Source organism: Psammomys obesus, unplaced genomic scaffold (genome assembly GCF_907164565.1).
Source record: "Psammomys obesus unplaced genomic scaffold, mPsaObe1.curated_primary_1811, whole genome shotgun sequence".
NCBI lineage: Eukaryota > Metazoa > Chordata > Mammalia > Rodentia > Muridae > Psammomys > Psammomys obesus.
The window spans coordinates 11775453-11790672 of NW_026591598.1; the positions used below are offsets into that span (position 1 = coordinate 11775453).

The 15220-nt window shown below is 49.0% G+C and overlaps 1 protein-coding gene across 1 annotated transcript in view; it reads right to left on the reverse strand.

Annotated features, from left to right (window-relative positions):
- Positions 1-1348, reverse strand: part of Zdhhc18 (zinc finger DHHC-type palmitoyltransferase 18) — a 24274-nt gene extending 22926 nt beyond the window's left edge. The window contains exons 1-2 of the mRNA XM_055610990.1: positions 1284-1348; positions 717-875 (exon numbers count right to left, since the gene is read on the reverse strand). Of these exons, the coding sequence (XP_055466965.1) occupies positions 717-875; positions 1284-1348 (224 nt within the window). The remainder of the gene's footprint in view (positions 1-716; positions 876-1283) is intronic.
- Positions 1349-15220: the final 13872 nt, after the last annotated feature.

Genomic DNA, 15220 nt, shown 5'->3' on the forward strand with positions numbered 1-15220 from the left:
ACACACACACACACACACACACACACACACACGCACGCACACTCAGGAACACTTTATCTCACAGATCTCAGGTCAGGAGTCTAGGAATATTATAGCAGACTCTCTCACATGCCTCCCCCAGGCTAGTAGGGCTAGATCAAAGGCAGCCTGAATCCTCATCTGGAAGGTCAAATGGGGACCAGTCTCCTTGCAAGCCACTCAGGTTGTTGGCAGAACTTATTTCCTGTGATATGCCTGGAGGCCTGGGAATTTTGCTTAAAACTCCACCCAAACTTACTAGCGATTATCACAATGACTCACCGCAGAGGTTTCTCTAAAGGAGCCACGTACTTTGTGAACCTGACAAGGAGAGCTTAGCTTCTGTTTGCTAACGCAGATTGACTTGATGTTACTTGGGTATCTAACCCAGGGCCTTGCATGCTGGGCAACCCCTCCATCACGGAGCTGCTTCACCGGCCCTGAGGTGGAGCCTTTGTGTGTGCGGGAGTGAACGTGCACACGGGAAGGCTGGAGTGCAGGCCTGTGCAGGCGTGGAGGCCTCGAGAAAGTTATCAGATTCCCTCAGAGCTCAAGTCCACAGGCACACGCAGGGTGCCTAAGTTGGTGCCTAAGTTGGTGCCCGGATCCGAACCGGGGCACTCGTGATTGTTCAGCAGGCACTCTTCACCACTGAGCCATCTCCCTGAGGCCCCGACAGAGCTTGTATCCCTGTTTACATGTGTGACAGCAGCAGTATGTCAATGCCTTTGCTCTGGTCTTTGACTGGAAGCAGGCCGTGGGTGCTGCCTGCAATCGGAGGGGTGGGGAGCCTGCGAGTATCGGAAAGGCAGGGTCGCTGGTGGTCGTCACAGGGCTTGTCCGTCAAGCTGAGGTTACTGTAAAGCACAAGGAAAAGAGACCTGGCGACTAACGAAGATCGAGAGACTGAGAAAGGAAACTGAATACACGGGGAGGGGGGGGGTGTTGTCACGCCCTCCTTCACCTGGGATGCTGAGGGAGGAGGGTTATGAGGTTGAGACCAGCCTGGGCTGCACAGCACGACTCTGTCTACAGACAAGCAAAAGGATACACCAGAAAAGGGGTTAGACGCCAACTGTAGCCTGGAGAACCACTAATTGGCCAGGGTTGGCCGTGTGCTCCCGTTAGGTGGCACTGGAGACGTGGGGCTGGAATGCAAGTTTCGCTTTCTTTGTATGTTATGTAAATATGTTTTAAATTTGTTTTAATCGAGAAAGTATGGGTTTTAGTTGGGCTATAGTTTATCCACACCTGTTAACTGGCACGTGTGGAACGTGGCTTTTGCCAGCTGGTAAAGGCCGGCCTTCCATGTGCTGCATGGAGGGAGCATGGTCTAGGGCTCTGAGGTACAAATATGAGAGCAAGAAAGAGGGGTGTATGTGGTGCGTTTGGTGGTGGTGTTTGGTGGTGGCGTGGGGCAGTTTGCAGAGACAGACGGAGAGAAATGCTTCTTCGGTGCACAGCGGCGTGGAGGAGCCTGCTGGCTGTCTCTGTGGTTGATGGAGATTGGTACAGAGCCCTCAAAGAGCCCCTTGACCCTAACTAGTCGGGAGAAGTAAAGGGGTCTGGGCCCCTTCTCCCCACTAACCTGTTCTCTCTCCTACTTAAAGGAAGGGAGGCAGAGGCCAGAAACACCCCATAAAGTAGAGATTGTAAAAAGACCACTAAGGTGGCATTCCGCTACAGGAGGCAGGATGATTGGGAGTTCAAGATACACCACAGGTTTGACAGCAGCACCTGCCACATGAGACCTGCTCTATTAACAATCACTGATAGAGCCAGACATGACAGTCAGGGTATCACCCCAACACCAGGGGGCAGAGGCATACTGATCTCTGTGCGTTTCCAGCCAGCTACATAGCAGGCTCTGGGGCAGGGCAAACAGTACCAGATAATGAGTAACTGGCCTGAAACTCACAAAGATTTGCCTGCCTTTGTGTCCTAATGTTGGGATTAAAGGCATAGGCCACACATTGACCCGGCTATGAGACCCAATTTTTTTTTTCTGTCCTGGACTCACTTGGTTGACCAGGCTGGCCTCAAATTCACAGAGATCCACCTGCCTCTGCCTCCCAAGCGCTGGGATTAAAGGCGTGCGCCACCACAGCCTGGCTCCTATGAGACCTAATCTCATCCCACCACCCACACCACCAAAAAAACATGGTGACACACAGCTTTCATTGTGTCACTTTGGAGGTTGAAGCATGATGATCAGGAGTTTAAGGCTATCCTTGGCTACGTATCAAATATGAGGCCAGGTCTGCTTCAATATGCAAGAAATTTTAAATGGATGAGGTCCATCAGCCCCAAACAGAATCACCGAGGCGCCCATGTGCCAAAGGCTGCCAAGCCACACTCTTGGTGAGGGAGACGCTGACTATCTTCATCCTGGAGTGAACCACGCTTTGGTCTCCTCCTTCTGCAGCCCACATTCACCAGTCGCCAAACTAGACTTGTGGGTCCTACCTTTATCGGGTTTTTTTGCAGTCCTAATCTTCTTGGTCCTTGTCACTTTCCTCAAACCCCAGCCGTTATGCTTGGCACTCAGTTCCCCTCCTGTCTGTATCACATCTGTTTGCAGACAGCCTTTCTGCTCATCTCTTTTTTTTTTTTTTTTTCAAGACAGGGTTACTCTGTGTAGCCTTGGCTGTCCTGGACTCACTTTATAGATGAGGCTGGCCTCAAACTCACAGAGATCTGCCTGCCTCTGTCTCCCCGAGTGCTGGGATCACAGGTGGGCACCACTGTGCCCAGCTTCTGCTCATCTTTTTAATAATGAATTTAAGCTGGGTGGTGGCACACACTTTTAATCCCAATACTTGAGAGGCAGAGGCAGGCAGATCTCAGAGTTTGAGGCCAGCCTGCTTTACAGAGTGTGTTCCAGGACAGCCAGGACTACAGAGAACCCTGTCTCTCAGAAAACAGGGATTTATTTTTAATTATGCGTATGTGCATGTGTCTTCCTGTGGGTGTGTGTACATGAGTGGAGTTAAAGTTACAGGCAGTTGTGAGTGGGCAGTGTGGGTGCTGGGAACCGAACTCAGGTCCTCTGCAGAACAGTGAGTGCTTTTTTTTTTATTTTTATTTTTTTAGTAAGTGTTCTTAAACACTGAACCATCTCTCCGTTTTGCTCGCCTAAAAACATGTGAGGCTGGGGATGTAGTTCAATGGTAGAACCTAACATTCATGAGACCCTGGGAAGAGAGGAAGGAGAGAGGATGGGTGTGTCTCCTGTTCATGTCCAACTCTCTCATCCTGTCCTATCTGCATCTCTTTTCATTGAGGTTGCTCAATTCTCAGTCAGTTAATAAAAATGGTTAGCCTAGGGGCACTGTGTGTGTGTGTGTGTGTGTGTGTGTGTGTGTGTGTTGCATACACCTTCAATCCCAACATTAGAGAAGGCAGGCAGATCTCTGAGTTCAAGGCCAGCCTAGTGTACAGAGCAAGTTCCAGGACAGCAGGGCTACACAGAGTCACCGAGTTTGGAAAAACATGAAGTAACTGAGTGTAGTCCTTGCTTCTTGGAAGGCTGAGGCAGGAGGATCACTTGAGCGCTGAGTAAATGCTAGCCTGGTCAAAATAGCCAGAAAGAAACAAGGACACAGAAAAGCCGTAACTCAGCCTTGCACAGTTGCCAGCACTCTGCTGAGAGGAAGGGCTTCCTTTGTAGCTGCAATGAACTGCTCAATGCCAGGGCGTGTGTGAGTCCTCCCTGGAGCACTGCGAAACAGTGACATCAAATGCTAAACCAAGGTAGAGTGGTTTAAAAAAACCACAGGCCAGTCGTGGTGGCACATGTCTGTGATCCCAGCACTCAGGGAGGCAAAGGCAAGGGGATCACTGCGAGTTCAAGGCCAGCCTGGTCTACAAAGTGAGTCCAGGACAGCCAAGGCTACACAGAGAAACATGTCTCGGAAAACACCAACCCAACTAGCCAAACAAACAAACAAACACCACAACAGAAGCAGTGTTCTTCACACTCTACAGGTAAAACATATAGTTAATATAGGTAAGGCCCTAAATTCAATTCCCAGCACCGAAGGGGGGGAATAGAGTGGCTAAGAGTACTGGCTGTTCTCCCAAGGACCCATGTTCCATTCCCAGCACCATATAAATGGCTCACAACCATCTGTAACTTCTTCAGTTCCGGGAGATCAGATGCCCTCTTCTGGCCTCCACGCGCCTTTAACCGTAGCACCTGAGAGACAGAAGCAGGAGGCTCTCTGTGAGTTGGTGGACAGCCTGGGCTACACTGTGAGACCGTCTCAGGGAAAAAAAAAAAAGTTAATTTTGAACAAAAAAATTTGCATGCTATGAAGAGACAGTGCTGTGCGTGTGTTATATGTTCACAATTATAACTCTATCATTACTCTAATATTTACAGATAATTACATACACAGTAACAAACGGAGGAAACGGACAGCGCTGACAGCGCTCCCGTCTATAACCGGTCACAAGGCGATAGTTGACATTTACAGCTCTTTTTTTCTCTGCTACTCATTCGGTATTCCCTCTGCTCTGCCAGGATCTCGGCTGTCGAGTTCTCTCCCTGATAGGGAAATCCACATCTCTTTTCTGAGGGCTTTGAACCTTCAAGGGGAGCGGACCCCTGTCCTTGGGTGGCGCCTCCGAGTGGAGCTGGCCTCGTGTGGTGCCAGCCATCTGTAACTGGGCTGCAGACAGAAGGGCTCCTCAGGAGGAGGCGGCGTGCTGCCGGGACTGCGGGCGAATGAAAATCACCTGCCCGTCAGGTTACCGTGCCTTTGCCTGCCGCACACCTGGTTTCAGTTTTATCCCTTTGCATTCAGTTATTTTGTGGGCACACATGCAGCAAGCGCATGCGTGGGGGTCAGAGGGCAACTGGAGGGGTCAGGTGATGAGTCCCACGGATCAGCCGTGCTGGCAAGCAATTTCCTGGAGCGCATGTCTAGGTCACATGACTACTTGGTATGCTGTGGATGGGCTCTCAGCTGCCACCAAGGTACAGAAGAAAGGGTGGAGAGAGAAATTATCTCCAGAGGAGAGCACGGATTTGCTCCAGAACCTGAGAGTCGTGTGTGGCGACTCCATGCAGCACGTCTGCTTGACATGAAGCCCTTAAACAGCATTGAATTTGCTGGCTGCTTAGTTCGAGAGCAGCTTAGGTTGCAGTCTGGGTTTGGGGCCCCAGATTCTTCTCTGAAGTAGGAGACATCACATTTTTTGGTGGTGTTTATTTCTAATGCTTTATTTTGTATCTAAAACATCTGTTGTTTTTTTTCCACTTTGTCAGACTCGGCAGAATGTCGCCCGAGTAGTGATGTGTGAAAGATCCAGGTTTCTGTGGATGAGGGGTCAGGGCTATAGCTCACAGGTAGACTGCCTGCCCAGCGAGCCCACGGACTTGGGTTCAGTCCTCAGGACTAAGGAAGACAAAATAGAAGGGACAGATGTCGTGGTACAAGCCTGTAATCCTAGCACTCAGGAGGCTGAGGCAGGAGCCTCTGGTTTGAGAATTTGCCGCATAAAGAAAGAAAATACTAAGCCAGGTGCAGTGGTGCACACCTTTAATCCCAGGACTCAGGAGGCAGAGGCAGGTGCCAATCTCCGTCAGCCGCGGGTACAGCCAGCAGGCTCCTCCACGCCGCTGCGCCCCGAAGGGTTTCTCTTCCTCTGTCTGCTCCAAACTGCTACACCGCCTCGGGGGTCTCTCCAAACGGCTCCACATCAATAGGCCACACGGAACGCCCCATCCGCTCGCGCTCTGCCTGGTATTTATACTTTGAGCCCTAGACCACGCCCCTCCAGCAGCACGTGGAAGGCGGTTACCAGCTGACAAAAGCCACGCTCCGCACGTGACGATTACCAGGTGTGGACAAACTACAGCCCGACCAAAACCCCACACTTGGGATAGAAACAAATTTAACACATATTTACATAACATACAAAGAAACCAAAACTTCCACCACACATACACACATAAATAAATCCAATTACAGTTTTTTTTTTCTTTTTCAGTTTTTCAAAACAGGGTTTCTCTGTGTAGCCTTAGCTGTCCTGGACTTGCTTTGTAGACCAGGCTGGCCCTGAACGCACAGAGATCCTCCTGCCTCTGCCTTCCCAGTGCTGGGATGACAGGTGTGCACACTGGACCCAGCTCAATTACACATTCTTTCCTGCTTTCTCTTACAGATTTTAATATTTTATGTGTATGAGTGTCTTGCCTACATGTATGTATATATCATATGTATGTCTGGTGTCCATGGAGGTCAGAAGAGGGCATCGGATTCCCAGGAACTGGAGTTCAGATGATTTTAAGCCAGCCTGCGGGTGCCCCTAACCACTGAGCCATCTCTCCAGCCCTGCCACAAGTTTGAACCGAGAGAATTGTTTAAGTTTGGTCTATGTGGCAAATTCCAGACCTGCAAGGAATATATACTGAGATCCCAACTCAAAACAAAGTCCCAAAACAATGAAAAAAATAAATAAAAGGAAAGAGGGAAGCAGAAAGGAAGGAGAGAGGGAAGGCGGTGTAATGAGAATTCTGGAATTTCGGTTTCTTTAAAAAACTCAGCTATTATAAGTACATGGTTTTGTTTATAATCCCAGGTGTGGGGATATGGGCCGATTCACAGCAGCTGGCTATGATTTGCCTCGTGCTCTAGCAGAGGCGTGGTTTTTTGCCAGCTGCAGATAGTTTCTATGATTGTGTAACGTTTGGAATTCTGGGAACTTTTCAGAGGGTGTGTAAATGCTAGAGCCCCATAGGCATTGTTGGTGATTGTTGGCCATTCAGCAGGGTTGGCTGCAGTTTGTTAGTGGTCTGCTCAAAGAAAGAAGAAATTAGTTTCAGGGATCTCTCTCTCCTCTCCTTCTCCGATCTAGTGCTAATGGGTGAAATCGGGGGATAAAGGGTTGGAAAAATAAGAACCCACAAAATATCAAAAGCCAGCTACAGGAGGGAAGAAGGGAAGGGGAAGGAGGGAAGGAAGGAGGAGGGAAGAGAAAGCAAAGCTTTTGTGCATTGAGCGGGAACAGCTCTCTGACAGTGACTTGTGTGGAAGGAAGGACCTGAGCTTGTCTGTCTCTCCTTTTCTGTTTTGTTTTTTTAGCTGTGCTGTAACTGTGTAGTGCAGGCAGGCCTTGAACTCTTAATCCTCCTGCCTCAGTGTCCTGAACGCTGAGATTGCAGACATGTGCTGCCACGATGCCTAGATTCTTGTTTGTTTTTTCTGCAAGGATTCAGATCCAACAGGACTGTCCGTGGTCCTTACAGTTGTTGTATGGTCAAGGGCCACACACTTGCTCTGGTTGGCACTTTGCCACAGACACCACATCTGGTGTCTGGTTACCTGTGATGCTGTGTGCCAGGAGCTGAGCGCATCAAATATTGCATTGGCTCGGTGACACAGCTAAGCTGAATCCCAGCCATTTCCTTGGGACCCTTCCTAATACCAATTTTCATGACCATTGGTGTCTTGTCAGTGCGACAGAAACCACGGCAGTGATTTAGAGGAAACATGACTAAGTACAAAATTGTTAACCCTAAACCAGCTGTGGTGGCCCACGCCTTTAGTCCCAACACGCTGGGAGGCACAGGCATGTAGATTTCTGTGACTTGGAGGCTATCCTGGCCTACAATTAGTCCCAGGACAGACAAGGCTATATAGTGAGACTGTCTAAAAAATTAATAATGATATGACTGTAGCTGTAAGGGTAGGTAAAGGTGGAAAACTACTTAGGACAGCCAAGAACGTATAGCTCAGTTGGTAGAGGGCTTGTCTTGGTTCAGGCGCAATGGTAAACACCTTTCATCCCGGAGTTGCTGAAGGCAAGAGGATCAGAATTTCCAGGTCGCCAGGCGGTACTGGCACACAACTTTAAGGAGACTGGGTAGGCCTTTTACTGTCGCTGTACCCTGGCGATTCTAAGTAATGCTGGTGATACCGAGACCAAAAGATTAAAAATCAGCTATTAAGGCCTGAACGAGGTGGGTGGAGAAGTCCAGGAATGCCCTGAGGGGAAGGGCCACCTCACTGTGTTTTTTCCCCACCCACTAGAGATACAGTTGCTAGGAAACTGGCCCATCCCCCCCTAGGGAGGGACAATAGGTCATTATGGTCTGGGGACCTTCCTATATAGCCAATCAATTCAAAAATGTAGCATTTTGACCAATAGATGCTTGCCAGGCAGGAATTGCCCCTGCCTTGGGCATGCTGGGAAGGCCCAAAATCTTTAAATCACCCAACTAACCTGGGCGCAGCACGGCTCGGCTCCCACCGCTTTGGCAGTGGGGGTTCGGACCCAAGCTGCAGCTTGTAATTTACAATAAAAAGAACCTCATGTATTTACAGCGGAGTCTGTTTATTCCTGGTCTTTTGGGGTTCGTGAACTGGGCAGAACAATCCAACTGTCCGGCATAGTGGTACAGCCTTTAATCCCAGCACTCAGGAGGCAGAGGCAGGCGGATCTCCGAGCTTGGGGCCAGCCTGGTCTACATGCAGGCAAAACACTCATACTTGGTACAATAAGTACCTTTAAGAATTAGCAAGAGAGCAGAAAGCATCTCTAATGTCTAGACCGGGGAGTAAAGCTGAACTTGGGGCACCTGGCGGGGCTGGGCGGCGCCCCTCCCACGTTGGAAAAATCTGGCGCTCCTGCCTGTTTCCCCACTTGCAGGTGACCCACTCAGACCTCTAAGGAAACTCTATGAGGAGCTGGATGCTGGTGTCTCCGGGTGGGATGCCAAGGAGTTGGGTCTGCGTCGGTGGCTGGGGAAATACGCCTCCAGAAAGTACCAGCAACTACAGGCGAGGAGTGTCAGGGCGCCAGCCTCAGGAGAACAGGAAGCCGGGAGAAGGAGCAAATCTCTCTTCCTCCTCTCGCCTCACTGTCGCCCTCTTGTGGCCTCTATTGTCAGAGCCTAAGACTGAGGTTGCTGTCGGCAGTTAAAAACTTCCTATGCAGCGCTCCAGGATCTCATAGTGGGAGAGAGAAAGCGGGGAAAAAAAATAATTTGGAGCGCAAAGCTGTAAAATGTAATAATTAGTAGCAGAGAGGTCTTTATATGTATATGGAGCTGGATAGTTGGCTCTTCCAGACAGCAGAGGTTTTATTCCTAGCACCCACAAGACAGCTCATAGCTGTCTCTAACTCCGGAGCCAGGGGGTTGGCGCCCTCTTTTGGCCTCTCTGGGAACTGCATGCACGTGACGCGTATGCAGGCAAAATACAGATAAATTTTAAAAGATTATACATATTTACAATGTAGTTATTTGTGTGTCTGCATATGTGTCCTTTCCCATTTGTGCCCATGTGGCAGTTGGAGGACAATTTACAGGAGTTGGTTTTCTTCTTCCATCACGTGGCTTTTGGGAATTGAATTCAACTCATCAGGCTTGAATGCAAATGGCCACTGAGCCATCTTGCCAGCCCTAAAAAGCATATTTTAACTCCCATCTCCATACAGCTTTTACCCGACTAAGCCTTAAAATTAACTGTAGACCCTCTTATAGGAAGCCAGTGGTGAAAGCTGACCATTTCCCAAGGAGGCCATCTCTGATGTGCCCAAGAGGAAAGTCTAAATGGAAGAGCTTCCAGAATTCAGTGTTGAGGAAGGAGGGGGAGCCAAAACAGACAATGGACCAAGGATGAAGTCCTTCCAATAGGAAAATCAGGGTCTAAGCAAGGAACCTACCCTCATCCCAGGAAGGGTTTTGCTATGCCTGACCAGTGAGAATTAAGAAGGGTTTTGACCAAGAGTCCCATCCTCCCTTGCTTCCCTTTTCTGAATGGAAGCTGGACCCAACTTCACCCTTTCTTGCCCCACCCAAAGCCACTGGGTGCATTTGTGAAGTGCAGATGGTTTGTTTAACGCATCAATGCTGAAGCTGACTGAGGGACTGTGTGCTCAGTACAGTGACTACATGGGACTTGGGGTAAATGTATTCCGTAAAGAAAAGCAGGTATTTGGCTCAGAGAGGCACTGACACGCAAGCATCTGAGTCTTCATCTTCCTGGGCACCGGGCCAAGCTTCACTTCCTCGTAGGGACTGCCAGGTTTAGCAAGTAAAAGTACAGGATTTGAATTTCAGATAAACAACCAAGAATTTCTCAGCCTAAGTGTCTCCTGTGCAATATTTGGAACGTGGCTAAACTAAGACATTATTTATGATCACTTGTTCTCCTTCCCTTGCTGTAGAGGTCGCCATGGGACAGTTGTGCTCTATGGAAGGCTGATGGCAACAGTGTTAGTGTAGAGCTCTTCAGGAAGTAGAGAAAGCTGAGAAGCCAGAGCAGGGCCAAGTCACGAAACGGAGACTGCCTTCCCAATGTCTTGAGAGGACAGGCCCCTGTCCCCAAACCTGCAACAGACTACAATGTCAACCAGACAGGAACTTCCATGTCAGAGATGGCTCAGTGGAGGAAAAGGTGCTTTTCGCCACCAACCTGATGACCTGCTTTCGACCCCTGGAACCTACTGGTCTTCGAAGAAAACCAACTCCAGGAAATTCTCTCTTGGTGGTGGTGGTGCTGTGTGTGTGTGCAGGAGCAGGGAGGAAGGGTGTTGGAATGTTTCTGTGCCCTGTGTAAAGGTCGTCCTTGTATACTCAACTGCTGATTTCTGTCCCAGCAGACCCGACTTTGGTATTGCTAATCACCTGTCTCGGTTTGGTAAACACTGTTCTCCATCGCCTTCTGATTGGTTAAATGAAGGGCTGAGCGGGCCAACAGCAAGGCAGGAAAGGGAGGCAGGACTCCCAGAAAGATAAGAACTCAGAGAGAGAGAGAGAGAGAGAGAGAGAGAGGCTGGAGGAGGTGGGCCAGTGGGCACAGAGGAAGAAAGAGGGTGCTGGAACCGAGAGAACAAAGACGAGGTAGAGAAACGCGTGGCACGACGTAGATTAATATACAGGGTGAACGCAGGTTGTAAGAGCTAGTCGGGAACAACAGTAAGCCTAAAGCCAGCCAACATAAATGGAAGTCTCTGTGCCACTACCAGAGCTGGGCAGATACAGAAAATTCCTGCTGCTACAAGAGAGAGGAAGGAGAGATGGCTCAGAGGTTAGAGCACTGGCTGTTCTTCTAAAGGTCCTGAGCTCAATTCCCAGCACCCACATGGTGGCCCATAACCATCTATAGTGAGATCTGGTGCCCTACTGTGGCAGGCAGGTGTGCATGCAGACAAAACATTGTGTACATAATAGAAATATATATTTTAAAAAGAAAAAAAAGCAAATTAAACATAATTTAAAAAAAGAAAGAAAAAAGAGAGGAAGAAGGAGAGAGAGGGAGGGGGAGGAGAAAGGCGGGGTGTGGTGGTTCATTGCTTTGATCCTACAGGAAACAGAAGCAGGCAGATCTCTGTGAGTTCTGGGCCAGCCTGGTCTACATATTGAGTTCCAGGCCAGACAGGACTACACGGTGAAATCCTCTCTCCAAAAAAGACTTTTTACGAACCACTGAATTTTAAAAAGTGGGGTTTTTTTTTTTTGTTTGTTTGTTTGTTTTTTTATGGTGGCAAACTTACCTTCAACTTGCTAATCCCTAAATTCAGTATATTTTTTTTCTCTCTTTCCCTCCTCTTCATTTTTTCTCTTCCAATTCCTCCTTTTCTTTCTTCTTGGGAATTAAACCAAAAGCCTTTTAAAAAAATTACTGGGGGCTGATGAGTTGGCTTAATGAGTGAAATTGCTACCTGGTCCAAAGTCCTGAGTTCAGTGCCCAGATGACACATGCTGGAAGGGGGAACTGACCTCCAAACACGTGCTATGGCGTGCACACAGACTCAAAGTGAAAGTAAAGGGTTTTTTGTTGTTGTTGTTGTTTTGTTTTTTAAGTTCTCACTGCGTGGCTTAGCATGGTAGCGCACACCTTAATCCCAGCACTTGGGAGGCAGAGACAGGTGGATCTCTGAGTTTTGAGGCCAGCCTGGTCTACAGGACAGCCAGGGCTGCACAGAAAATCAGTCACACACACACATACCCACATACATACAAACACCACATATACAAACACACATGCTCACTGTGTAGCCCAGTGCAGGCCTGGCACTAGTCATTCTCCTGTTTCAGCCTTCTGAGTGCTAGAATTCGAGGACACCATGGCCAGCCTTGCCTCACCCAGGCACACTAAACCCATGAATTGCTCCGCTCCTGCCAGCCTCTCCACAGCTTTCCTTCCCCTTCGTAGCACTGGAACCTTTCGTTGTGTTCCCGAGTGAGCACACGGCACACCTTCATGTGGAGGCCACAGGCCAGCCTCCTTCCTTTTTTCAGGTGGGAGTGATCGGGCAGAAATGTTAGCATTTTCACATCACTGCAGCTCCAGGCATTGTTTTTGTTGTTTTCAACAGAGTTTCTCTGTACGGCCCTGGCTGTCCTGAAACTCACAGAGATCCTCCTGCCTCTGCAACACGCCCCCCCCCCCCCCCCCCCATCCCTGGTGCTGGGATCACAGGCATGAGCCACCACGCCGGGCTGATAACTACTTTCTTAAAATAAGGTTTTCCGTGAGGAAATGAGGCTTGAGGGTTCAGCTGGCGTCTTTTTTCTCCTGCTGTGACAACATACTGTGGCCAGGGCAGCTTATACAAGAAAATGTTGAATTGGGCCTATGGTGTTAGAGGGTTAGAGTCCATGATGGTAGGCATACCAAGAGCTCATGGACTTGATCTGAAAGTAGGAGGCCAGGGTGAGGGGAGCACACAGTAAGAATGACCCATACCTCCTGATCCTTCCCAAGAATTTTTACCGCCTGGGAACCAAGTATTCAAAGCACCACACTGTCTGGCCAGGGAACCCTGCCCCAGGATCTCCGTGCTGCTGCCCGTGCTAAGTACAAGCTCACACCACAACGTTTAGCTTTGTTGTTGTTTTGGAGACAGGGTTCCTCTGTGTAGCCCTGGCTGTCCTGAACTCACTTTGTAAACCAGGCTGGCCTCAAACTCAGAGATGCGCCTGCCTCTGCCTCCCAGTGCTGGGACCACGGGTGTGTACCACCACACCCAGCTAGCTTTTTTTCTTTAATTTTTTAAAATTTATTTTACATATATGAGTGCTCTACTGCATGGACACCTGCAGGCCAGCAGAGGGCATCAGATCCCAGTAAAGATGGTTGTGGGCCACCATGTGGTGGCTAGGAATTGAACTCAGGACTTCTGGAAGAACAGTGTTCTTGACTGCTGAGGCATCTCTCAGCAGCTCCCCCCTCCCTTTATTTTTCTTCCTTGAGACAGGGTTTCTCTGTGTAGCCCTGGCTGTCCTGGACCTGCTTTGGAGACCAGGCTGGCCTTGAACTCACAGGGATCCTACCTCTGCCTCCCTGAGTGATGGGACTAAAGGTGTGCACCACCAAGCCCAGCTTCAAAGGCCAGCTTTTTATATGTGGGTTCTGGTCATCAAACTTGAGTCCGCATACTTGTGTGGCAAGCATTTTTATAGAATGAGTTAGCCCCCCGGGATGTTATTGTAGCTGGTCATTTAATACTGATGTCACTAGTGCTATCTACTGCCCTGTTCTGTTCTCATGACTACTGTGTGGGGTCCTTACAGCCTGTTCATTAGCTTTCCCTGAGCAGATAAGAGCAATATCCCACCCTAAAAGGGCACCAGCAACAAACCAAAGAGCCTAGCTTGGTGAGTTTAATGATAGGTTGGCCAACAGGACCGTGGGCAGCTTCAGCGGCAAGGACAGGTCCCCTCTGCCCCCAGCGACCATTAATGGCTTATCTATCTCCAGGGAGGGGGAAGGGCCTCGAACACCGCCTATTGAGAAGGCTTGTGAGCACTCCCTCCCCTCACAAGGGAATGGTGGGAGCAGCCTTGCTAACCCTCCACAGAGCTCCACCAGCAGATGGGAAGGCAGGTCTAGAGAGGTCCAGCATTTGCCCAAAGCCTTACAATCCCCTCCCTCATCTCTCCACTCCTTTGGACAGTCCATCCCATCCCAGCTGCAATGACATCTCTGCGAATGGCTCCCTCCCCTGGGATCTGAATCCATTTTTCAGCACGTGGATATACTGATGGCACAATACACTCAGCGTGCTCAAAATGCAGCTATTCCTGTTAGCTTTTTTCGTTGTTGTTTTTTTTTTTGACTGGATGTTTCTCTGTCCTGGACTCACTCTGTAGGCAGGCTGGCCTCGAACTCTGCCTCCTGAGTGCCGGGATTAAAGGCTTGTGCCATCATGCCTGGCTAACATTTTTCTAAAGGCGCTCCATGTGGTAATATTTAATTTTTGCAGTTATTCTGTAGATCATGTCATTATTCATATGCATGTTCAGTTCTGTTTTTCCTCAGTGACCCAAAGACCTGGTCCCATGGAGGGAACCAGTTAGGTGATTCTGCTGGCCTGCTCTCAGGGACCGTATGTCATCACCACCAGGCGTGACAGGTATAAGCAGCCCCAGATAAGGCCTGCCTACCACCACCGGCTCTGTTTTGGACACTTTTTCTCCCCCTTTCTGTCCTTCTCTGCCCTCATCACTCTATTCTGTCTGTCTGCCAGCCTACGTGTTCAGTCATCTGCCTCTACCCCTTCTCTAGGCCTTCACTCCTCTCCCTTCCCCCAATAAACCTCCTTATACCGCATCTGTTGCTTGGCACATAATTCCTCAGGGCCATAGTTTGGCATGGGCCCACCATGACACCCTTGCCACATATCATATAACACCCTCACACACACAAAAAGATATAACCTATGTATCCCTCATGCATATTTCAGGTATCTGTAATACTTCATATGTAAATGGTATATAAATAATTGTACTGTGCTATTTAGGAAGTAATGAGAAGTCAATATACTCAGTACTGATCAATTTTTTTTTTTTACTTTATTATTATTATTATTATTTTTTTTTTCAAAAAATAGTTTCTCTATTTGTAGTCTTGGCTGCCCTAGACTTGCTTTGTAGACCAGGCTAGCCTCGAACCCACAGAGATCCGCCTGCCCCTGCTGGATTGAAGGTGTGGGACACACTAGGCTGGTGTGGACTTCACACTCTTCCCGAGTGGCCTCACAGGGAGAGGAACAGCACGTGTGCAACACCACAGCATCCTCAAATTAAACCTTTAATTCATCCTTATTATAAAGAATTCAAGTAGAGAGAGTGAGGAAAAAGTATCCTCTATGCCTCGGAATTTGCCATGTCTGGGCCAGTAGGAGGGCTCAGTGGTGTTGGTCCTCAAGCCTGACAAGCCAAGTTTGAGCCCTAGACTCACAT